The 25,139-nt window shown below is 32.0% G+C and overlaps 2 protein-coding genes across 9 annotated transcripts in view; one reads left to right on the forward strand and one right to left on the reverse strand.

Moving 5' to 3' along the window:
* The first annotated feature begins 1,486 nt into the window (after positions 1-1,486).
* LOC143222144 (annetocin receptor-like) lies at positions 1,487-23,831 on the forward strand. Of its 2 annotated transcripts, none has more exons than XM_076448190.1 (2): positions 1,487-2,819; positions 20,461-23,831. In XM_076448190.1, exons 1-2 carry the CDS (start codon positions 1,874-1,876, stop codon positions 20,517-20,519), a joined length of 1,005 nt encoding a protein of 334 aa, XP_076304305.1. In that variant the 5' UTR covers positions 1,487-1,873; the 3' UTR covers positions 20,520-23,831. The 2 variants fall into 2 exon arrangements, with proteins under 2 accessions (XP_076304305.1, XP_076304304.1); XM_076448189.1 differs by lacking the exon at positions 20,461-23,831 and adding an exon at positions 3,926-7,069 and having other exon boundaries at positions 1,519-2,819.
* Positions 21,954-25,139, reverse strand: part of LOC143222143 (importin subunit beta-1-like) — an 81,139-nt gene continuing 77,953 nt past the window's right edge. For all 7 annotated transcript variants that reach the window (XM_076448180.1, XM_076448181.1, XM_076448182.1 and 4 more), the window contains one exon: positions 21,954-22,945. In XM_076448180.1, coding sequence (XP_076304295.1) covers position 22,945 — 1 coding nt within the window. In that variant the 3' untranslated portion in view covers positions 21,954-22,944. The remainder of the gene's footprint in view (positions 22,946-25,139) is intronic.

A 25,139-nucleotide genomic window follows, 5' to 3' on the forward strand; every position in this document is an offset into this window, starting at 1 on the left:
CGTAAGAACTGAAAGAGCTCTTTTCATAATACAAGCATATTAATAAGTGCCTTACTTGAAGCTATTTTGGAACCTGAGGTTCATTAACAGTTCTTTAAATCGTACCACTAGGATCATAAAAGGATAGGAAAGAGAAAAATTACGATGAAAAAGAAAAAAAGTCATATGAGACACAAAATATATCCAATTACAAGAGACAATTTTTTAACAGAAATAGGCCTACTCTTTAAAGAGGTCAGAAAAGTCTAGTGTGTAGTTTAGCGTGTGCGTGTGCTGAGTCTGCCGAGGGGTAATTTAGTGAGGAGATTCTCATTGCAATTGTGTAGAAATATAGTATGAAAACGTTTTTTGTGTTGTTTTTTCCAAGTTATATGAAATAAATTTTACATTGCGATGAAATTTCAATTCTAAAATATTTTCAAGCTAAAAACTGTTCAAATAGATGTTAGTAACTTTACTTAAAACTAGAAATCTGTTAAGCAGGTGTGGACTACTCCACATAAGAATATGCTTTCAGGTCCAGACAGAGTTTATGAATTTAACATTAAGGATAGCTATGTACACCTAGCCCTTGTTTAGATTCCTCCAAAGGTTCCAAACAAGCGAGAAAATTGAATCCAAAGAATATTAATAAACTTTACTTTGATAATCTCTGTGCTAGGAACTGAAAACAGAGAAATATTATTTTACTCCACCTCGCTGCAATAGCATATAAAAACGTTTAATAAGTGCCGGCTCAAGTTTTTCGTCTCAAAATACTTCATTTTCTCGAATATACTTTCCTTTGGTTTGACAACTTACTTTGCTAATGATGAATATGTTTGAAATAATTAAAAGTGTCAAAGATGATTTTTTTTTCCCAAATATACTGAGGTTGATCATTTTCCAATGATAAGCGTACAATATTAAAGATCCATAAATTCTTACATTCGTGTACCGTTAACGTCAAATATAAAATGAGCTCTGCAATTTGAGACAACTGGTGAAACATAGAAAAATGTTATTTCATTATAAATCGCCACCAGTGGCATGGCAGTATGTCTGCACACCTACAACACTAGAAACCGGTTTTCGACACCCGTGGCAAATAGAGCACAGATAGTCCATTAAGCAGCTTTGTACTGAGCAACAAACGTTACAACTCATAAAAAACATAGTCTACGATGATATTTTCTTCACGTTGAATGAGTCTAGTGTATGTTTGAAAAAATAACATTAAAACAAAGTGTTGTACACTAATTATTTATGGTTTTTATTCCTTAAATGGTTACTTAAAAAGATTATTGAAAACAGCAGTGAAGATAACTGGTTCACATTTAAGTAATGGTACACTTTTACACACTCTAAAATTGTGACTAATTCATTACAGTACAACATATTTTTATTTTAGTTGCATTTATTAAAGCACATTGCTTTATATATGTTATAATATTAGAGTAGAAAACTTTACGTAGCTTTAGGAGCTTTCCAAACAGTCATGGCGCGCAGCCAATGCTCTTTAAAGCTGCACATATTATGTCATATTTATGCAAGTGGGTTTATGTGATGTCTGTGCATGAAAAAAAGCGATAAATGTGGTAATAATAAATATTTCATTTGTTAAATATATAATCAGTTGGGTTTAATGAATACTGTATAATTATAACACTTAACAGTATTATAAAAGTAATATAATCTAAATAAATTTGTTTGCTCTTATTTTTTCACCAGCAGTGTTTACTCCTCGGCTGCCAATAGCATGAAGTAGATAAAAATAACTAAGTAGGTTAGCAATGTTCGGATTTCTCCACCCATTTGACAAGTAGATCCGTTATGTTTTAGTATCACCATAGTCACCAGAGTCTCTTAGATCCACACGCTATTTAATAAAAGGATGGGGGAAGAGATAGACAGAAACAGTTCAAGCAAGACAAACCAGAACAATTCGTTTGTTATAGACGCAAGAGATCATGGAGAACTTCCTATGCTGGAGATTACGGTACAGATCATTATAATGCTGCTTGGAATACTTGGTAATGGATTTATCTTAGGTGCCATAGCCCGTCGTCGAAAGGTCTGGCCTTTATCACGCGTTCACATTTGTATGTTTCATTTATGCCTTGCGGATTTGTTCGTTATTATTTTTAATATACTTCCTCATGTTATGAGGAAAGTTTTATTGAACTTTCAAGGCAGTGATTTTTTCTGTCGTTGTGTGAAATTCGCAGAAATATTCACACTTTATCTTTCTGTCTACATCCTCGTCTCCATTGCAATAGATAGGTTTCTTGCGTTTCAAACATCAAAAGGATGGAATGCCTTGAAGATAATAAAAGTACTGAACGGAGTTACGTGGATGATCTCAGGCTTATTTGCGGCTCCACAAACAATATTTTTTTTACTTACAGAGGTATATCCTGGTAGATTCGACTGTCGGGCATCGTTTACTGTAACATGGGGGATAACAACATACGTCATATTTTTTGCAGTCACATTATTTGGATTTCCTCTTATGGTTATATTCGTATGCTACGTCAAGATTTGTAAAGACATTCGTAACCACTACTCAAGCGATATCACATTTTTAAGAAAACCAAGTAGAAGAAGGAGCGACTTTTCTGAAAGATCCTTCCACCTGGATGCCAAAGACAAACATAACAGATTAAATAATGGTGATGACAAGTTCAAAAGGAGAGAAAGACAAGTTGTTAATAAGCGCCGTAGTCAGCTCACATATGCCAAAGTCAAATCAGTGAAACTCACTTTGGTTATAATTATCTCGTTCTTTGTTTGTTGGGTACCATTTTGTACTGTTCAAGTACTGAAACTTTACAATACTGGTAAGTTATAGTTCATGTATGTAAAATTATCTTGTTCATTAAGTACGTGCAGTATGCTTAAAGTAATTCGTTCTACATATCATGTCTTAAACAGTGGCATGTTTGTGGACGACTATGTTTATTGGCTTACTGAGTTGATACTAGAATATACTCAACAATAACATTTTATATTACAATCAATATACTTGTTACGGAAAAAAAAAGTATTGTACAAACCCCAAAGTAATTTTATGTCATTCTGCAGACAAGTATTTCAAAATCTAGCAAATTTGATTTATTTTGGATGCCAACAATCATGTGCCTAAGCATGTCACGAGACTGCAATCTACGCTTCTTCATATCCATACATATGTCTGTTAGTTTAAAATGACACATATGTTAATTGTATCAGCTCCATCTCTTTCACATGCTAGAAAGCTTCTATTAAACATTTGTTTGTTTGTTTGAATTTCGTGTAAAGCTATATGAGTGCTATCTGCTATAGCCGTCTCTAATTTAGCAGCGTAAGACTAGAGGGAAGGCAGCTAGTCATCACCAACCATTGCCAACTCTTGAGTCACTCTCTTACCAACAAATAGTGGGATTGACTGTAACATTATAACGCCTCCACGGCTGAAAGGGCGAGCATGTTTGGTGTGACGGGGTATTCGAACTCGCGACTCTCAGATTACGAGTCGAGGGCCCTAACCGCCTGGCCATGCTTGGCTGCTATTGATCTTAACGTCCCCGTCAGAATGAATGTTGATATTACATGAAAATAAAATACCTAATCAACATTTTTCGTTTTCAAATGTATTCTAGCTCTAAGTCCACAAGTGTTAAATATTTTCAATTTACTAGACTAACAAAATAAACTTTAATATCTAACTCGTTAATTATTGCAAAAGCAAAATTAATGAACACAAACGATATCTACAGATAGCATTTCCTAATGATAAAATTTGAAATAAATGATTATAGTAATGTTAAAATATTACGATTTGTTTGCAGCTTGTCATTCATAATTAAAACCAATTATTTTAATTTCCTGTTTTATTTTTGTTTACCGAATGGTATTATGTAACCAGTAGAAATACTAACTGATATCTCAATATTTCTTCATATAGATACGAAGATGACTCCAGAACACACGATATTTTTACTACTTGCTAGCCTGAATAGCTGCATAAATCCACTGATTTACTTAGTTTTCAGTGAAACCTTACTGAACCAGTTAAGAAAGTGGTGTGGCATCAGTCTTTATGATACATCAAATAGTAATACTGATGAAAACAATGAACACGATGAAATAAATTTAGACCAGAAGCTGCCATCAACTAAGATTTGTTGCCCTTGTCCCAAAAGCGATTTGCAGTGAAGGAGTAGCTGACTAAAATATAAAGAACCGTTTTCATAATATGTTTGATAATATTTCGAAAAAGGTTTGAATATTAGAGTTTTTCTCTTTTTGCATAAATATTAACGCAGTTTGTGAAGCAAATACATTCAAGCCAATAAGACTATTACGTCAAAGAATCTTTAACATGTGACTAACATTCTTTTAAAAAGCATAAATTTCCAATCAATAGTTTAAAAATAATGTGATTCGAAATCGTTTTGTTAATTTCATATGCCGTTATTAGAGAGGTTTATATAAAAGACACAAATTAAATTTATTGTTTTTTGTTTATGTAATGATGCGACTAGGCCTGCCCGAACGTTGTGCAAGTGTTTATTGCAATTTATTTATGTTTTAGTTTTTTTTAACAACTTCAGTCCTTAATGTTCAGACCTTGTTCAAATAAAAAGTAAAAAATCCTTATAATAAAATAACATAATGAAAAATAACTTTAATTAAAAGTTAGTAATTTAGATTCATTATTGTTCTTGTTTAAGTTAAGAACGTAAATTCAAAGTTTTTTTTACCAAATTGTACGATTAGCGTGTTGAATAATTCCAGATGGATTTCAGTCTCATTTATCTCTTAAGATAATTCATCACTTTGGTTGAAATTACTGAACAGTTTTCTATTGCTAGTACAATACTGAAATGTCACACATTCTACCTTATATTAGCTGATGTGCATGTTCAACCTACAGTTGTTTTAAAAGAATGCTACCCGGGCCAGTTCTAAATGCCGACTCCTACGGCTAAGAGGGCTAACGGTGCATGATAAATTCGGTTGAAATCAGTCAAAACCTGCAGATTGGAAAGGTGGACGTAAGACAAATATAGGCTTCCTGAATAGTGACATTGAGGGTGATCAGATCCAAACTCCATCCTACTATGTTGCTCCATTGGATGTCTTAAAGGTGTCTTCGAAGTTTGATACAAATCATAGAGTAACATGAGAATACATAAAGGCTCACAGAGGTAACATAGGGAAACAAATGATCCCAAAGATAAAGACTATCCCTACAACACATTCCTGGGTGCCATAAGGGTGTCTTAGAAGTTGGGTAGAATTCAGTAGAATAGGGAAGGGAATAAATAAAAGAACTCGGAAAGTTTCACTGGATCGCCAAGTCAGAACAGCCTTTTCTATATGCTACTCTTCTAGGAACCCTAAGAACACATGCTTAGTTTGATTGAGATCGGTCAAAAATCTTTATAGAGAAAGGCATACACACAATATCCCACAACTAATGACATATGAGTCAGATTCCAACCCAGACCCCTATGTCACATTCTGGGGGTTCTAAGGATCAAAAGATGTAGATGTGAAAAGCGGACACGTATTAATACTGACGAATTTCTGTTTCGTGTATGTAAAGACTTACCTGCTATTATTATTGATAAAATATTTTTAAAAAATATTTATTAAAAGTAATGTCAATCAGTTTTTTCTACTATATGTTGATAAGCGATAGTCAAGGCGCTATTTTACTTTTCTATTAATTAAAAAAATACATTTATCATTTTGTTACTTTAAATTATGTTAAGTATAATATTGTTATGATACTCTAAATTAAGCGTTTAGTTTAAGAAATTATGTAACGGCAAGTAACATGATATTTAGAGATTTATATTTTCACACACATTGGTTCATTTCGCTTCTACGAGTACTTCTAACAATTTTAATTAAACTCTATAATAACATTAAATATCAGCTGGTGTAAAATTTAATCAAAGCACTCTGTAAAAGTACAGTTGTTTAGTAAATTTATTTGAAATTATATAATCTGCATATTCTATAATACATCCACGTATTATGTTATCATTATAGAGACATTCACCAAAGATAATGTATCATCTGAATCACGAAAAACAATATAAAATTAAAAATTCTTAAGCCAATAAAATAAACTGTTATATTGTTACAAAACTTACAGTTATAAACATTAATGGTATATTTGAATAATCATGTAAAGCACCTTAATATTTACTTAGTTCTTGCATTATTACTACCCCACTGACATAAGGTTAGATTTAAACATATGAAGTCCATAAACATCATTTTTAAAATCATTGTAATTTTATTCACAATTTAAAAACTATCTTTCAGAGAGTATGTATATTTTAAAATAAAATGATTATCTCTCTTTATATGAAATAATTTGAATAAGAGGTTAAATCAATAAAGGCGTTATTTATCTATGGCTTAACATAAGAATGGAAATACCAGAGGAGAACAAGAATTATCATTTTTGGTTTAACTTAATAAATAAAGTATGTTTGAATGAAAGTGATTGTTACAGTGAAAAGGGGAGAAAAGATGATGTTTTGCGTCTTTAATGACTTTTTGAAACTTTTGTGACACTATAAACGAAAGGTCGAATAATTACATTTGCAGCTACTGGTATTGGGAAAATCATCAGGTTTTAATGAACCGTATTTATTATACGTTTTAAAACGTACATTACTATCTAGTACACCTCACAAAGTTATTACCATTGCATTTTTTTTTTCTGGGCAAAGATAAATATGAATTAAAACTTCTCATCTTTATCAAAGTCACACTGGTACCAACATGTTAAACAAAGATGAGCATGAAACTTCAAATTTGCCTCTTATTGTATTTTGCTCTTTCATCATTAGATTTAACTTAGAATTACAAAAAAGGAGCTCGAATCAAAGTTTTTGAGAACAGTAAAAGGTATTTATTGACTGAATATACGTATTTAAGTTCAATTATTTTTGTTTCATGCCTACTTATATTTATAAACATTTCGATTATAGAAGAATTGTCAAATATTATAATAACCACGATTTCATATAAACTTTAAAGTGAAAAATGTAAACTTTGCAAATAAAATTATTCAAGATTGTCATTTGTGATGTTTATGTGTGATAACATACAAATACATTTAAATGCCCACAGACAGATCCGAACGCATACCTACGTCTTACATCCTAGGTGTTCTAAAGGTGACTCAGATTGGTAAAAAAAAGTGTAGATGTAGTACAATGTTATTTATAAGCCACGGAAAGATAAAAAGCTAGCGTAATGCGATTCCCTGAATCATGTGTTATCACTCATACCTGGCCTGCATTGTCAAATAATGTAACAATTTAGAAAACAACAACAAAGTCAGCCAGATGATTATTATGATGAAAAATAAAATTGATGTAGTGGAAAAATCTTGAATATATATAATAATATGTGAATATGGAAATATTTACATAACACAAACCACAAGAAATTTAGAATACAGAATTAATGAACCCAAATATATATTAAAAATATGTAATACAAAGGATGCTTCCTTATGGTTACATAACTATTACGTAGTATGTACACTTGAGGTTTATATAACTATTAAGATATATCCAGAAATATAAGTGTTACATAATAGTCACCAGAGAACGCTGTCTTTGTGTCGTAGTTCCACGACGTGACACCAGACGACGAGCAGTATGGTGATCGCGCAGATAGTTTGCGAGGAAACCATCAGAGGGTGATGTCGATCAGCATAATATCAAATTTATAGTAGCAATCAAAGTTTTAAAATTAGTAATTCAATCTAAGTTGCATAATGTTATGTTAACGATTATAATTAGTTTCCCTTGTATGTAAAATATAAAATCTGTTATTTAAATTTTATCACCTTTATAGTTTCGCCTATGTATTACAGAGGTTTTAAAAATGTGGATGGTGTATTTATATGTGGATAATGTAACTAAAGTCCTGTAGGCGGATGGTGTTACTAGGAGCGTAGTTTAATAGGATTATGAGCTCATTTTAAGGTGTCCGAACGTGTCTTAATTATAACAACATCAATATTGTAATCTAGATTTAAATATATGTTACATTTGTTTTTGAATTTCGCGCAAAGCTACACGAGGGCTATTATAACACTATTACACACGCCAGTTTTTACCACACATACTATATTAATTTGTCCATTATTAGAACGAGGCAAATATTATAGCAAGCAGATTACTTTACATACTTTTACAATTATACGTCCTGAAAGGATTTATCATACATAATGTATTATTTTAAAAAATACTGAGTAAGACATTTAATGTAGCCAAGAGTGTTTTAAAAATCAATTTAGTACGCATTAAAAATACTATTTATAGTTCTTGTTTCTATGTTTAATTTGCATCGCATACATTGTGTATTTCAAGATGTTTTAAAAATCCATTATTGATTCATTTCGGTGACCAATATATTGTGTAACATATATTTGCTCTTGCAAGGATACTTGTATAAATCTCTAAATAATATACCATAACTTTATAAGTTGATATATTCTGCTGATATTTAAAGAAGCTATGTAAATAGTTATGTTTAAATATTACTATTCATACCTTTCTGTAGATATTATTTTCACAAACCTTTGTTTAAAGCTTGCTTCTTGCTCACTGAAATTTTATGCATATAGTCTTGATAAGTAATATTCTTACTATTTCAAAAACACAGAAAGGTCGCTTTTTCAACCGACCACTGACTCATCTCAGCTGATGTCAAGTTGAAGAAGCTTAACTCTTGTGTAAGACCAAGTGACGTGTTCTTCTAAAACTAATAATTTTATTTCTGTAAAACTGGCAGACAAACAATAAATTTTATATTTGTATTGTTTAAAACTTCACCTTACGTACATAATAACATTTGAGCATGTTAGTTTACCAAAGTATCAAATACATTTGTCACAAATAAAGATGTTTTATAAATGAAAAAACATGAATTGTAATCTTAAAAAACAGCCTTTAACTAAAAATCAAGTGATTATTCTTTTACATCTAATAAATTCAACACATTCACCGTTATTGGCCAAATACAGTCGATCAGCATGTTGAGAATAGTTACCACTTGGGAGATAGAAAGTCACTGCGACCATTATTATCCATAGATAAAGAATCCGTATATCAAGCCTTACAGATCCATGTATTTTACTCATATTTTCCAAATCTCGTATACTATCAAATATTACAAAATTGGTCCAGTTCACTCAGAATTAATCAAATACTCAGTAATAATGATTTTTTTTTCTGTCACTGTTGTGCGTTTTCTACCATAAATTTTACAGTCATAAAGAATTCACTCGCACTAACAAACACAAAAACTTTAAAATATAATTTGTGCGGTTTGCTTTTATTATAGTTTCATATGAGATCTTTCTTTAAATGACATAATTACTTACTAAATGCTGCAGTTCTCTTGCACTGCCAGGTTTTCAAATTTTTCTTGTAGTTGTTGTTTTAAATTAAGCACAAAGCTACACAATGGACTATCTGTGCTTTGCACACCACCAGTATCGAAACCTAATTTTTAGCGCTGTAAGTCCACAGACTGAAGGGCTCTTCTTATGGCTTCAATAACTGATCGAATTTTATGTAGTTGGTTAATCAGTTATTTTTTTTTATGAAAAGAATTTCTTAGCTTTCTAAACCGAGTTTTTGCTATCGTGTCCGTAGTTAATGAAAATTGACTGTGATTTTTCCAGTAAAACCTGGCCCGGCATGACCAGGTAGGTTAAGGCGTTCGACTCGTAATCGGAGGGTCGCGGGTTCGAATCCCCGTCGCACCAAACATGCTCGACCTTTCAGCCGTAAGGGCATTATAATGTTACAGTCAATCCCACTATTTGTTGGTAAAAGAGTAGCTCAAGAGTTGATGGTGGGTGGTGATTACTAGCTGCCTTCCCTCTTGTCTTACATTGCTAAATTAGGGACGGCTAGCGTAGATAGCCTTCTTGTAGCTTTGCGCGAAATTCCAAACAAACAGTAAAACCTATATGCGGGCACCTTTAAAGACCTGAAAAATATAAATGCCCAGAAATAGCTCGATTTCAGATGCTTTTAGGCAAAGGATGTTTCCTGTCTTCTCTACACCATAAATATGTGTGTGCGTGATATAAAAATTGCATCTGATTCTTTTTATACAACTGCCGAAGTGATATTGATGGGATCAAAACTTTTCATTTCTCTTCAAATTAAACTACTGTTTCTTGTTCATTTTTTTTGTTCTATAAAGTGTTACCGTAGTGGTTATTTCATCATCAGCTAAATTAGATCCCGTTGTAATGTTTACTTCATAACCACTTTCAGTTTCAACTTCAATATTCAAACAATGATGAGTATCCTCGAGACGGCTGGTATGCGTATTAAAACTTTCATTAAAATAAAGTACAGAATAACGTTTCGACCTTCTTAAATAATTTCATGGATACAAAGTTCAGTCTCAAAATATTTAATGATGCGGTAAACTGCTTTAAGGTATTTTCCTGGGTGCTAAGTTCAATCTAAATGTAACAAACCACATTGGAAACCAAAGGGTACTAATTCTAGTCTAAACATGGAAATTCATAGTCGAAACCGATTTAAGGTATGTATACAGTACTGAATTTAATCTCAAAACTAACGATATTGTCGGAATTCATTTTAAGACATTTCTATAGATAATAAGTTTAGTCTAAAAACAGAAACTCGTTTTTGTAACCCGGTTTACTATAACTCTGTGAGTAAACTTCAAATTGTAAATTTTAACTCATGCTAAAAGATAAGTTAAAATATCTCCATAGGTATTACTCTCAAACAGCAAACCATGTTGCAAACCTATTTCAGCTATTTTAGTAAGTTGCGGCTTCAATCTAAACGTGGAAAATTATGTTGGAAACCGAGTTAATGTAATTTCAAAAATGATACACCATGCTGGAGCTAAAAACCAAGTATTTCTAAAACGGTAATTCATGCTGGGAACCAATTTCATGTATTTAAATTAGTTTTACGTGCAACTCCAAAATGAGTTTTCTTGCATTTAATGTATGTCCATGGGTAATAAGAGTCTCAAAACTGGTCATTGTATTAAAATCCTAATTAAAATATTTTCGTGGTCTTCACTCCCTTGTAAACATACCACACCATACTGGAAACCGATTTAAGGTATTTCCATATGCAACAAAATCATTACACTATGTAACAAAAATTTTGTTCCTGGATAGTATGTTATTTCTTAATTGCTTATGTTGTAAAAGTATAGAATATGACAATTATTCCCTTCAAACTTTGCTTTTGTGACCTGGATAATAAAATTTTGAAATTAACCTATTTTCTATGTAAAAACGGGCAAATTTGCACATTTTCATTTACAAAAAGTCTGAATAAAACAACATATGAATCAAGATTTATATGTATTTATACTAAAGTATTATAAAAATGTTTAGAAGGAAATAATTTTCGAGATTTGCGACTGTAATGTAAATCACTTTCACGCATCAGCCACCAAATATAGTCTTCCATCATATTTTAGTTAGACGCTCCATGATAGCGGCGTTCAAAGTCCAGTATATCTTGATGGAAGAGCTCGCCTTGCTCCTCTGAGTATGCTCCCATGTTCTCCTTGAATTTATCAAGATGAGCGTCAAGACATGGACTTTTAGGGACATCCTGCAGCCCATTTTGCCGTAGTTCTTTACCAGAGCCTCAACCAGTTCACATAATTTTCGGCCTTGTGATTGCCAAAGAAGCCCCGAACCACTGCGACAAAGCTGCCCCAAGCTTTTTTTTCCTTCCTCCTCCTAAGCTTCTTGGGGAATTGTGTGCACTCCAGGATCTTCTTTATTTGTGGTCCAACGAAGACACCAGCTTTGACCTTTGCCTCAGACAGCTTAGGAAAGACGTCTCGAAGGTACTTGAAGGCTGCAGACTCCTTAACAAGAGCTGTGACAAATTGTTTCATAAGACCCAATATTACGTGCAGTGATGGGAACAACACCTTCTGGAGGTCCACTAGTGGCTCACACTTGACATTGTGCCTCCCCACAGAGAACTCGGTCCGTTGTGGCCAGTACTTCTTGTTGTAGTGTGCTGCAGTGTCCCTGCTGTCCCAAAGGCAAAGATAACAAGGAAACCTGGTAAAGCCTTCTTGGAGACCCATCAGCCATACTCATCATACTTCAAGGCCTCTAGCAAGATCTTGACTCTGTTGTATTCCTCTTTGAGGTGCACCAAATGAGCCAGGGGAAGAGAAGGATACTTATTCCCGTTATGGACCAGCACAGCTTTGAGGCTTCTGGATGAGCTGTCAATGAAGAGGCGACACTCGTTTGGGTTACAGGCAATTCCAACTGCCACGCACAGACCAGATGCATTGTGGCAGAAGCAGAGCCCATCTTGACGAGTGAAAAAGCTTGAAAAATGTCAGTGACGCTTCCTCTGACTTGCAACCTGCACTCTTTCATCTAACAAATCCCACTTCTTGAGCCTAGATGTCAAAAGCTCGGTATTTGACTTTGCTAGACCAAGATCTTTGGTCAAGTCATTAAGGTCTCTTTGGTTGGGATAGTATAGGTTTCTCTCACAAGCTGCACCTCTGAAATTAAAATCTGGATCTTCAACGTCTACCTTATCTTCTGATTTGCTGCTCTCTTCTGAAGATGACTGTTTTCTCTCTGGCAGAGTGGGAACAAGGAGCTCAGGACAGTGTGGCATTGGGTTGATAGATGATGTAAGGTCCGGATACATAATAGTAGATGCATTCTTGCCAGCCCAACGTTTGGAAGGGTCCACCATGCAAAAGTAGCAATTGTTTGAGTGGTCAGTGGGATCACGCGAAATTCTTGGAATAGCGAACTTCATATCTGTCTTTTCCTCTCTATCCCATCCTGCAAAAAAGCAAAATAAAATTGTTATTATGAAGAATAAATTTATTTCATCCACAACTAAAATGTAAGAGGTTCATGGAAAATATTTTATATGTGATATTCTTTCTATACTATTGGGAATTAGAAATATTAAAATATATTTAAACTTTTAAAGGTCTAAAATTTGCAGAACATACAATCTTGCTATTCAAGCAAGCAGAAATTGTCCGTCTTACCTTCTAGAGTTTTTTTGTTTTTTTGCAGTGCTCGCAGGTAAAATGAGGTGCCCAGTGTTTGTCTTGATCCTCGACAGGCATGCCGAAATATGTCTTGTTGGCTTCACATATTTTAGCAGATGTTGTCACAGAGTACTTTTTCGCTCTTGTCTTGATAAATTGGCCACATACATAGGTCTTTATGTTCACTTAGGCAACTAGAACTAAACTGAAATGGTGAGCCCCCGTATATATATATATTACTATGGAAAGTTCGAGAAAATCCTCTATCAGGTACTCAGCACTATCTACCTGAAATGTTCTGGAAAATGGGTAAATTTGAAAATTTCATTATCCAGGTCACAGAAGCAAAGTTTGAAGAGAAAAATAAGTCTTTCCAATTTACTTTAGGCATAAGCAATTGGGAAATAACACTTTCTACCAAGGAACAAGAAAAAGTAAAAATTTTGTTACATAGTGCTGGAAACCATTTTCATCTGTTTATGTATGGACTTAATACAAATTCAGTTTTCCATATCACGCAGAACACGGACACGAGATATTTGCATTAGATTTATGTTCAATTTCGAAACATCAACTTATTTTGGATACCATTATAACATTTTTTTGCTATTTTTTCAAATATGAAAGAAAGAATTCTTTATCACAAGCCGTTGTTTTATTATCTTTGAAAAATTAATTTCATCATGTGAAGTCCAAAAAGTAAATGTTTCAATTAATTCTTCATAGATGATTTTGAAAATTAATAGGAGGAGTAAGTGTAAAAGACCGGATATCTTATTTCTGTTTTTATTTTGTGAAGCTTTAAAAATTATCACGAAAATACGTGAACGGTAATGGAAGAGAGAAATAAAATATTTAACCAGAGGTTTATATAATGCGATTTGTTGATTTCATTTGTTCAAAATACCTATTGCACTTTGCGTCATGACAAGTATGGGAAGCTAAAACTGTTCTCAGATTACGCATTACCATTCATTGGGTTGAGTACATTCATAACATTACTGAATTACAAAAAAATCATTATTTGTTTAGCTGAATAACTGCTTTTATAGGATACGAATATATTTGCCAAAACCAATGGGACTATTGAGACGCCCAGTCGATGAATGCTTAGAATGCAGTCCAATAACAAAATATATTATTGTGTGTATTTCCTTAGTGTTATAATAAACACGTGTAAATTATAACTGATCATTCCTTCGTTAGTTCAAGATTAGAAAAAAAGAAAATACATTATTCTTTGTGAAACAAATTAAAAACTGTAATTAATTTACATAAAAGTATATTTCTGGTTTATGCTATACAATAATATAAAATATCAGTATTTGCTATTAAAGTACATACACTATTGAAGTTTAGCTATAGTAGTGCAATGTTTACAACAGTTGATTTTCAGTGTGATATGCTGCACAAGTGTTTTATGAGGTGACTGTGAACATGGTACGAGTATTGCTTTTTCAGTAGGCTTATTCTTTTAAATTATTTGATGAAAATAAATCTAAGTCCAATCCACGCAAGTATAACACATTGGTTTCTTTCTTTCTTAAGTTTCTACGTGCATATATACATAAGTATAATAAATAGTTTTAAAATTCTATTAACGTAGGGATCGATTTATACTTAATCTAATTAGCGAGAGTAATATAATGTTTTAAAGTTATAAAAAGTATTGAGCCAAGAAAGTGAGAACTTCAAAATCCGAGTTGTTAAAATTTAATTTTTATCCCTCCTTTGGAAACTTACTATTGTCAGTCTGAGACAAAGAGATAAAAAGTAACTCGATATTTGTAGTTTTCACTTTCCTATTTCAATACCTTTTGCAAAATTAAAGCTTTCTATATTACTATAGCTAGCTAGGCTACATATATTTATACATATATCGATCCCTACTTGCCTTTATGAAATTGGGCCTGGCATGGCCTAACGCGTTAAGGCGTGCGCTTCGTAATCTGAGGGTCGCGGGTTCGCGCCAAACATGCTCGCCCTCCCAGCCGTGGGGGCGTTATAATGTTACGGTCAATCCCACTATTTGTTGGTAAAAAGAGTAGCACAGAATGCCCTCGAGTAGCTTTGTGCGAAATAAAAAAAAAAAAAACAGCTACACTTTTGTGCGCCAGCGATACCAAGCGTGAAGTGTGCATTTATCCGATTAGATTTTATTACTCATCAGGATCTCTACAACCCTACCCCTTAAATCTTATACGCTCAAAGTAGTGCACTGTCCGTTTCAGATATATATATACTAGTGTTATTTCCTGTACAAGAAAAGAGGATTTGAGACCCGTACGGAAGAGTTATGTGAAAGAATTAGAGTAATAAGGTTCATAATTTCTTCTGTGCATTTGTGTGAAAAAGTCATTTATTCATTTAGAAGAAAATTAAAATGGTCAAATTTTGATTATCTTCATCAGCAATTAGGCGGTTTACAAGTACAATAAGCCGTAGTTTTGCTCACCCAATACTGTGAAATAGTCATTAATATTCAGACACTTTAAAGGTGGGTTTCAAAGAGACGATTTTTATGGCTGCCACATTGTCCATCACGATCCTTATTATTGAGTACTACTGTACTTAACGATACTTCTTCTAGTTTGTAAGCTTACGTTCAAAAATAATCTTCAAGCGAAAATACTTCGTTAACTATAATAGAACCAATATGAAAATGAAGTTGTACAATTTCACATCTACTCGACTGATTTCGATCCAGAATGAACAAGTTAAGAGGAATATAAAAAACAAATCCAGTTAACTTGTTTTTAATAACAATTTATGGACTAAACCATAATTTTATAGCACTATATTGTGTATACGGATAATGGCATCTCATCGAATTTTTTGTTTTTCGTCTAGCCTACCTGTTGAGTTTTCTATAAAAGGATTATTGGGCAGTGACTTATGAGCAACAAAAATATGCATAACAATCTGTATTGTAATAGTTTTATAACACATCTGCTTAAATTCTTGATGACGAGAAACCCGCTTGAAATAATAAAATAAAAAATGTATCTCAGAACGGCTGGTATGGGTATTAATACTTTTATTGTTAAGCAGAAAACAACGTTTCGACTTTCCTTAGTCTTCAGGTTAACAAAGAAAGATTGCAACTAATTGTTGCCGGGAACGTCTTAGGAACAAGAGTAACTGCAACGCACCCTACAATCTCGTACCCGTTTAAACTTTCTTTTTACCTTGTACAATATTACACAATTCAAAACAGTTGTTATTGAGAGTAATAAGTTATTTTTGTCATTATTTTCCCTGATAAGTTTATAGAGCCTTTTAAAATATTAGAAAAATAATTCTAAACTCTTGTGTAAATATATGAATCTTTTATGATTAACTAAAAATGCCACTGTTCACAATTAATTTTCAAATGTTTTTTATCATTATCATCATCTCCCTGATTCACTTTTGTATAAAATGGAATAAAATATTAAATTTATAGTAAGAATTGATTCAAAAAAAATTTGGAATATAATCTGGTTTCCAGGATGTTTTTTACATCCGACTTCATTACAAGAAAACTTGCATATATTTGATTGTGGAAGTCATCTTTACAAAATTCATGTTTGATTCTATTTAAATAACTTTAATTTTCGATTTTATAAATTTTCTAAAATCCTAGATCTAGCAGCTCATTTATTATCAGATTCAATCAGCGATTTTTTTTTAAAGTAAGAACTACATTTTCCATAAATTTAAGTTCATGAACCCAGTACTTCAAGTTCGAAAAGGATCTTTATGATTTTCAGAAGTCTTCTGTGAATATTTTTGGTTATTTTTAAATTATTTTTCATCCTTCTTTCATTAGAAAAAAAAAATTTGATGATAAACACATGAATAACGTCATGCTTCATCCGTAAGTGCATATATGGAGTTTTCTAAAAGCATAATTAAAGATCTTTTTTTGTATAATTTTATGGTGTTAATTTATTATTATCCATCCATTGAGGCAGAATAAATTATACAATTACAAGTAAGGAAACAAACAGTTAAGTTTTCATTGTAAAAACACCAGTAATATCCATATAACAAATAAAAAAAAAAACATCTTCGCTTATTTAAGTGTCTGTTTTGGTTTGTTTGTTTTGGAATTTCGCACAAAGCTACTCGAGGGTTATCTGTGCTAGCCGTCCCTAATTTAGCAGTGTAAGACTAGAGGGAAGGCAGCTAGTCATCACCACCCACCGCCAACTCTTGGGCTACTCTTTTACCAACGAATAGTGGGATTGACCATCACATTATAACGCCCCCACGGCTGGGAGGGCGAGCATGTTTGGCGCGACTCGGGCGCGAACCCGCGACCCTCGGATTGCGAAGCGCACGCCTTAACGCACTAGGCCATGCCAGGCCAATATTTAAGTGTCAATGAATACAAAAGAGGATTGAAATGTTAGAGGGAAAAAAAATTAAAACTTAAAAAAATTAAATATGTTTAAAACTCTTCTTAGATCAATTAGTTTATTACCTGTTTCAGTAGCATTCGCTTACAGTTTACAAAATTTTGTTGTGGTAAACTTAGAAACAAATCACGGACCAATTCCTACCAGAAAATTAAAAGAAAAAACATAACTAACTATAAACCAAATTTGACCCAGTGGTTAGCTTACTCGGCTGCATATCTCTGTATTATATCCGTAACGATCAACCTCAGGCTCGGTTAGGCAGTAAGCACTACTGATCAACAGTCTTTCCTCCGGTAAGCATTTCTAAATTAGAAACGACTAATTGAATCATACTAGTGTCTGATCTTGTCGCTTAGCCCATATGTAACATAAAATAACAAATAAAAATTCACTGTCTTTAGCACATAATTATATTAAATATTTGTTTCAACGTGAAAGAAAGGAAGCTAAAGAAGAAAACGTGTATTACAGCTCCTGTTTACCTACTAATTTATAAGATGAAAATATTCATTGTCAAACTTTGTCCCACCCACCGCAGCATAAAACATTAAGTATAGTGGTCAAATATTGTAAAATAACACTATTTATGTAGAACGAAATACAATTAGATTGCAATGAAAATGTGACCAGGTCATGCATTTTTTTCTTCACTTAAATAAAAACACGAAGAATTAGTTGCACGCTGAAAAATGAGTATACTTACATATATGCTGAAAACGATAGTAGAATACATATAAACATTCAGTTACTTGATAACCTTTGAAGAGGATTCATCTGATTATCCAGATCATCATCACTTATCAGTACGAATGTTTCAATAAAGTTCGGAAAAAAGACATACAGGTTTAGAATAATAAAATCGTATAAAGAACAAACTCAAGTTTGTACATCTATACTATTTATATCTCAATAAAAATATTTGAGGATTTATCGTTTTAATAGATAGGGTCTATAAAATGAGAATTTTGCGTACAAACAATGACTATGAACAAATATTTATGAAAACTATTTTCTGGGAAACCAAGTGCAACGAATAAATTGTTTAAGACAGCATACACACTACAGAATTATCGACTAGGGTATTAATCTTATAATTCTATTGCCATGATATTCTTTACTTGAGCTTCAGCTCAGAGAAGAGTTATACCCAGACCATTACAATTTTAAATCTACACTTCTAAGTTGAGCCTCTGATGGAACACAATTTATGTGGTTATATTTCAATCCCCATTTTTCTATTTAAGTCCTTAACTCTTCTGGTACAACATTCACTATTCACCAACTACTACCAAAATAGAGAAACCTGTAATAAGAATTCATATTCTGCAACTTGAGAAAACAAGAGACTTACTCTGAGATAAGTGAAGACTCAAAGAGTCAGCTTCACCTTCTCCTCAGCATAGATGAAAATGCACCACAGACTAGCACATCTAAGCAACTGTTTAAGGCGTGCAATGGGCTGGCCTTATGAACCTCTGACCTATTGCCAACAAGAAATTGGACCTTAGCAGCTTAAGTTACTATCCAAATCACCATAGTGATCAAACAAAGCTTGCTCACCATGCACCTTTGGGTTATTGTAGCCTCTTTCTGACTGAATGAGGGGCTTAACACTGTCTACATGAAATTGACACCCCATATTACATATATACACCTCTGCTGGGATTACCATACAATGAAACCAAAGATAGAATTCCCAGAATCAATTATATAAAATCTATCATAGCTCTTGGAAGGCCTAGCTCCACCAGTTATGGCACCTGCAGTTTAAACCCCAAACAATGATATTCTTGAAAGACATTAGGGATTCTACATTTTTGGTTGCATCTCAGTCACCACCAAAGTGGTTCCCTAATCATTGATACTGAAATTACTAATAATTTCCATAATAGTTACGATCGACCAGCCCAATCTACAACAAATCCAAATATTGAAATGACACTATCAGGAGCAAATTACTAATCCAACTTAGAATACAAGTGTAGAAATTAGAACAACAGTGTAAAACTGAAACGTACCTGTTCCTACTAATCTGACATAGGTCTAAAGACCACTGACTAAAGAAATAATGCAACAAACTGTTGCATTCAGTAAAACGTCAACTACCATATCTTTGAAAGCCAAATAAATGTGGTTTTAGTCTTGGCCTGTTGTACACTAATAAAATCACTGTAAAATAAGTTTAGTATTTGGACAGATTAATATTTTGTATATGTTTTCATCATTCAATAATTTATTATTAGTTTGTGTATATTAAAATGGCCTTTTTTTCAAACATAACATCTTGCCTTTATTTAAAAGGTTTATTTGTGAGCTTGATGCAATCAACTTTTTTCTTCCATACTTGCTATTAAAAAAATGGTCATTTTGTGGTATTAAAATATTTATTTTGTATTTTTTTGCTTATAGCGTCTTTCTTTGTGCACTTAATGCCAAAAGGTTTTGTAATTCGATTCTGGTATTTTTTACTTAGTTTTATAAAAAGTATTGAGTAATTATGTTTCACTTTTCGGGAATAGTAGCTTTAATTTTTTTTTTCTTTTAAATACCAAAACCAAAATTTGATAGTAATAAAATGTTTCATTTTGATTTGGCGTCAAACTTTATTTCTGAGCTTGCATTTTATAAACTTGTAAACAGCTGTTTTACTTGTGTTAAATGGTTTAAACTTAAAATTTAGGGACTTTCTGAAGGTAAAATGAGTGGGAAAGACTTGATATGCAGCTATCCTTTTTATATTCCTATTTAATAAGAAATTATTTAAAATTTCTTCATGCACATAGCTATGTTTTAATTATAGAAAATAAATCACTCAAAGAATGTGGCTAGGTATGTTCCTTCCAACCAAGTTGAGTCATTCATATGTAGTACCACATGCACTTTCTATTGGGAAGAATTCTTATAAAACCGAACATAAAGTAGACAGCGATCTTTTACCACTGGCAGTCAGATAATACCTTGAAGTTACAACTTCCTTTATTTTCAGTGAGAATGATCAACAGCGATGTGGAAAATAAATGCACTCTGACAGAATCACATTACTGATTCAAGTACATAATGATGCTTTCTCAGTTCATCACACAAGTTGAGAGAAGTTATTCATAAAGAGCTTTACTCCAGGAAATAATTTGGCTGAAGTGATTATATCCACATAAATTATCTTATATGTGAAATAAAAGATCGTTTCACCCAATTTTCTTTGTTTTCAGTTTTTTGTTTTGTTTTTCCACAACTCAAGTCTTAGAATACAGTTTAACTTTGCATAACATTTTATGTTGAATTTACTGTTATTCTGTAAAAATTACTTATCTAAAATAAATTAGTGCACCTAAGAACATCTCAATGGCATTAAAGATACAAAGTGTTATATACATCTAATACTTTTTTGTGTGTATGCTTATATTCAAATCATTTTTTCATGTGAAATCAATACTCACAAGATTATTGAAAAAATGGCTTGAGACATGCTATTGAATTATTTATATAACTCTTAACTATTTAATTTCCTTCATTTCAAAAATAATTGCTAATTTATGTTTTATAAGGAACTGTACCACCTGTATGCTTATCTTCAACAAAATCTTGGATGTTGCAAGTTTTGCTGAGATGCTTTGTTTAGTTCAAATTATTTTTTATTAAATATTACTAGTGTTTAATTGTGTTTTCTCTCTTTTTATTAGCAAAATAGAAGCTTCTTCAATTAATTCAGTTGGTCCATTAGGTGACTGATTTTTTTTTAATGCTGAAATTGCCCCCAGAGACCTTTAAGCCTACCCTCATTACCATTGGGGGGGGGGACACTTAAAGATTTCATTACGGTAAAGAAAATAATAAATCTTAACACTTTTTTTTTGGCAGGTGACAGAACTCAAAGCATTCCGTGGCAATACATCAAACCTATGATAGTAGATGTACTGTGTTCATTAAATGACTTGCATATATAAAAACTAAAAAAACATTTCAACTGTTCTGAAGTATCATCTTACAAAATAAAAGAAGGGGATGTGAGTATCTGAACAATTAAAACAATTTTTATATGCATAATTTCAAACACTGATGTTCTTATCACTGTCACTAGCATTTATCATTTCAGTTACACATGCCTAAATATGAATACTATGCATTTTCAAAAAACTATAAAAAAACAACTACTGACTCTATGTTTTGTGTTATTTTCTAAACCAAACATCACAAACCAATTACTAACCAGGCTTCTTCTCTATTTCAAGTTACTAATTACATTTATGAAACTCACTGAAGAAAAAAGACCATTTGTGGCAACTACTTGTTGTATATCTTAACCTTTTGTCTTGCATCAGTTTGTATTTATCCTGACCAACATTATTTTTTACACACTTAAGAATACAGAAATACCAACACAACCAAGAATTAATAAATTAACTTTACATGGTCCAACTATTCAAAAATCAGACTGTAAAGAATAAACCTGTTCTTACAAAGTCACAAAACATCTAGAAATGAAATAATACTTAGTAGATTTATTAGATACTTAAAGCTTTAGATATGAAGCAATTGTTTACATGCTAACATTATTACAAAAAGCAGCAAGTTTTTAGATAAAAAGAACACTGAAAAAAATCAGAATTTTATTTCAACCACCCAATCATGCATAACAGCATTAAAGTAATTTTATGAGCATAAGCCTGCCTTTGGTTACACTTTACACATAAAAAAGTAAAAAAAAGAAGAAAAAAGTCAGGTTCTTGTTACTGTTTTGATAATATCAGTTTTAAACAAACACTAAGCAACTTTAAACTTTTTTTTTTAAGTTGCCACATCAATTATTTGAAGAAATTGCCAATAATATGAGGTTTGAATATTATTTAACAAACCTAAAGAAAAAAAGAAACAACAAGAGCTAAGAAACTTATTTGTTTGGTTACTATTGTTAAAAATATCAATTCTATCCCTTATTCTTTTGTAGAGAGGAAGTTTTGGAAAAGCCACCTTCCTGGAATGAAAATATACTGTCCAATATATTTCACATGATGTGGCAATATTTAAAAATTTAGGGATTTAGCATTCACATTTTTTACTTTTCCTCCCAAATATTTAGGCACTTTAAAACTGCATTAATTATTTATACAATGTCTTCAAGATACCTTTCTCAATCTTGTAGCACCTTACTGTTGTTATAATTCTCATTAACAGGTAACAAAATTGTTGAGCCCTAATTCCCTTTCCAAATCTATATCATTTCACAAATTTGATTAGACTAATGGCAATTTATTTCCGTTTTACTTTTTTTTTTTGGTTTGGAAGTTAAGCAAATGGAAAGCTTTAAAAGATAACAGAGGATGCATTCACACAGTCTCACTCATCCCCTCTTTCTCACTTCTCCAAAGTTTGGTAGTGCATGCTGTCTTCTATGGCAGCAACCTTCAGTGGCTGCTTTAAACTTGAAATAGATCTCAGCTTATAAAATACTTTTTAACAATTTATTACGGTATCTGTAAAGAAACAAAATTAATGTCACAAATATATTAAGACTCATAATACAGGTTAATAAATATTACTAAACAGTATTAAAACAAATGCTTTTCATATATAAAGCCTTTTAATTCATAGTTAAGTCCATTTATTTACTAAGCCTTATGTTGTTACTATAACATTTAAATGCTTGCTACACATTTCAGTTCTTTTAATATTGAACATAAATTAAAATACTTATGACATGTGGTAATGCAGACTTTAAAAAAAATTCTTAAAAAATTTAGTTATCAGTTTAACTTTGGTGCTATGTTTTTCCAAAACCTGCCTATACTTTACAGTAACTACACTGAACTGTAACTTGTAAAATATTTTAGTCACAACAGACAAACATCATGGCAATAAAACAATGTCAACTGTGAAATAGCATTCTTTAATTTTTATTATATTCATATTTTATGTACCTCTTCCCCTGTTGTTTAGTTGAGCTGTCTCAAGTTTTTTATGCATGATATCAAAACATATCCTTTTATAGTTAATGGTAACACTTTTTCCACTGAGACAAAAAACAGACTAGATAGCACTGAGGTCTTTGTCACATTAGCTACCACTTTACATACACAAGTTGATAAAATGTTTTATGAGGCCAATAGCTGTTCCATACACCTTATAAATGTTATAATTAATCAGGATTTTGTAAATACTGTATTATTAAACAGGTTTTGTTTTATTTCCTTTCAATTTTTTTTCCCTAACTTCTTGTACTAAAGTTATATTATTGAGTCAGAAGTTTGACCTACAGCTATATTTCATCTGTAAAGTCCAGGGATGATATTTTTTAATCATGAGCATATGTCATTACAGTTGTGAAAGTCATAATAAATTATGTTTTTACTGAGAATCCCAGTATGAATGCTTTAGTTATTCTTACTAAAGAAGAAAAGACTTGTTACATAGTTATTCCCCAGTTTATTGTAGGAACCTCAAACATATGACTTAACATGTCAACAGTCATTCATCTTGTGCTCATAACTGAATGTTTGGTAGAAGTGGCCTTAAATTTTTATAATTCATGACATTTTTTTTTAAATATGGAGTCACAGTCACTAAGAACAGCACAATGCACAATGACAGTAATATTGCTTACATAAAAGCAGAAGAGTTGATAAGACCCTAAAATATCCTTAAGACCTCTGGGAAACTATGTTCAAGACATCTCTAGCATATGGTGCAACTTTAGAGTATAACATTTCTCAAGAATGTTCAATATATATATATATATATATATATATATGCTTTATGGAAATGAACTCCAATTCCCTCTCTTTAAGATAATGTATTAACCTATCACTCCTGTTGCTTAAGGTTAATCAGTATCTAGGTTTAAAAGTCTTTAAAAATGGTATTTGAACTGTAACTAAACACTGAGAAAATATCTTACAACCCTTACAATTTTGACATTCTAAAGGAATCGTTCTCTTAGTCTATTCCAACAGTTATTCATAATAAACAATAGGCCCAAGAAACCTATAATGATACTCATGTCAGACCTGTACTTCACAAAATAAAATTCCCATACATGTTTATAAGTAAAGGTCTGAATTTCTAACCATAAAAAAATAAGTAGTACATTGCATCATGTTTATAGTCAAATCTTTCTTCAGGCCAAAATATCTTAACAGTCACAGTTCAGGTGAAAATTAACTGAATATTCAAAAAGTGTTTAATTTTGTGACACTCAAGACCTAAAGTTTACAAAACAGTAATACCCCATAATATGAAAACCAAAAGCATTTAACACCAAAGCTAGCCTACTGAAACAATACAACAAAGCATGATCATACAATAAATAATGCATATAAAATATGGCCAACTACATGTTTAAATAAGGCTTATTGTAAGGAATGTGATGAAGTTATGACTACGTTATCTTTATAGCAGTGATTCATCTGAGCTATTCTGCAATCCAAATAACTTTACATTGCATCACACACATTTTATGAAAATCTAAAGGTATACTCTTCAGAAAAACACTATACACATATCTGCAGTCTTCCAAACAAAATGTTAAAAGAATAATTACTAAAACATTTAAAAGTAAATACTATAAGCAAATAACTAATAAGATGAAGAATTACTCTAAATTTGTGCAAAAAAAATATTACTTTTGATAACACAGAATACTTGCTGTTTATTGAAACAGTAGTCTAACTA

The sequence above is a fragment of the Tachypleus tridentatus genome, chromosome 8 (assembly GCF_004210375.1).
Source record: "Tachypleus tridentatus isolate NWPU-2018 chromosome 8, ASM421037v1, whole genome shotgun sequence".
In the NCBI taxonomy this organism is placed as follows: Eukaryota; Metazoa; Arthropoda; class Merostomata; order Xiphosura; family Limulidae; genus Tachypleus; species Tachypleus tridentatus.

Bases quoted from the DNA above. Each gene is read 5' to 3' on its own strand.
- LOC143222144 (XM_076448189.1), top strand. From the start codon at position 1,874: ATGGGGGAAGAGATAGACAGAAACAGTTCAAGCAAGACAAACCAGAAC. The intron at 2,820-3,925 runs GTAAGTTATAGT...TTCTTCATATAG, and splicing joins ACTGAAACTTTACAATACTG to ATACGAAGATGACTCCAGAA.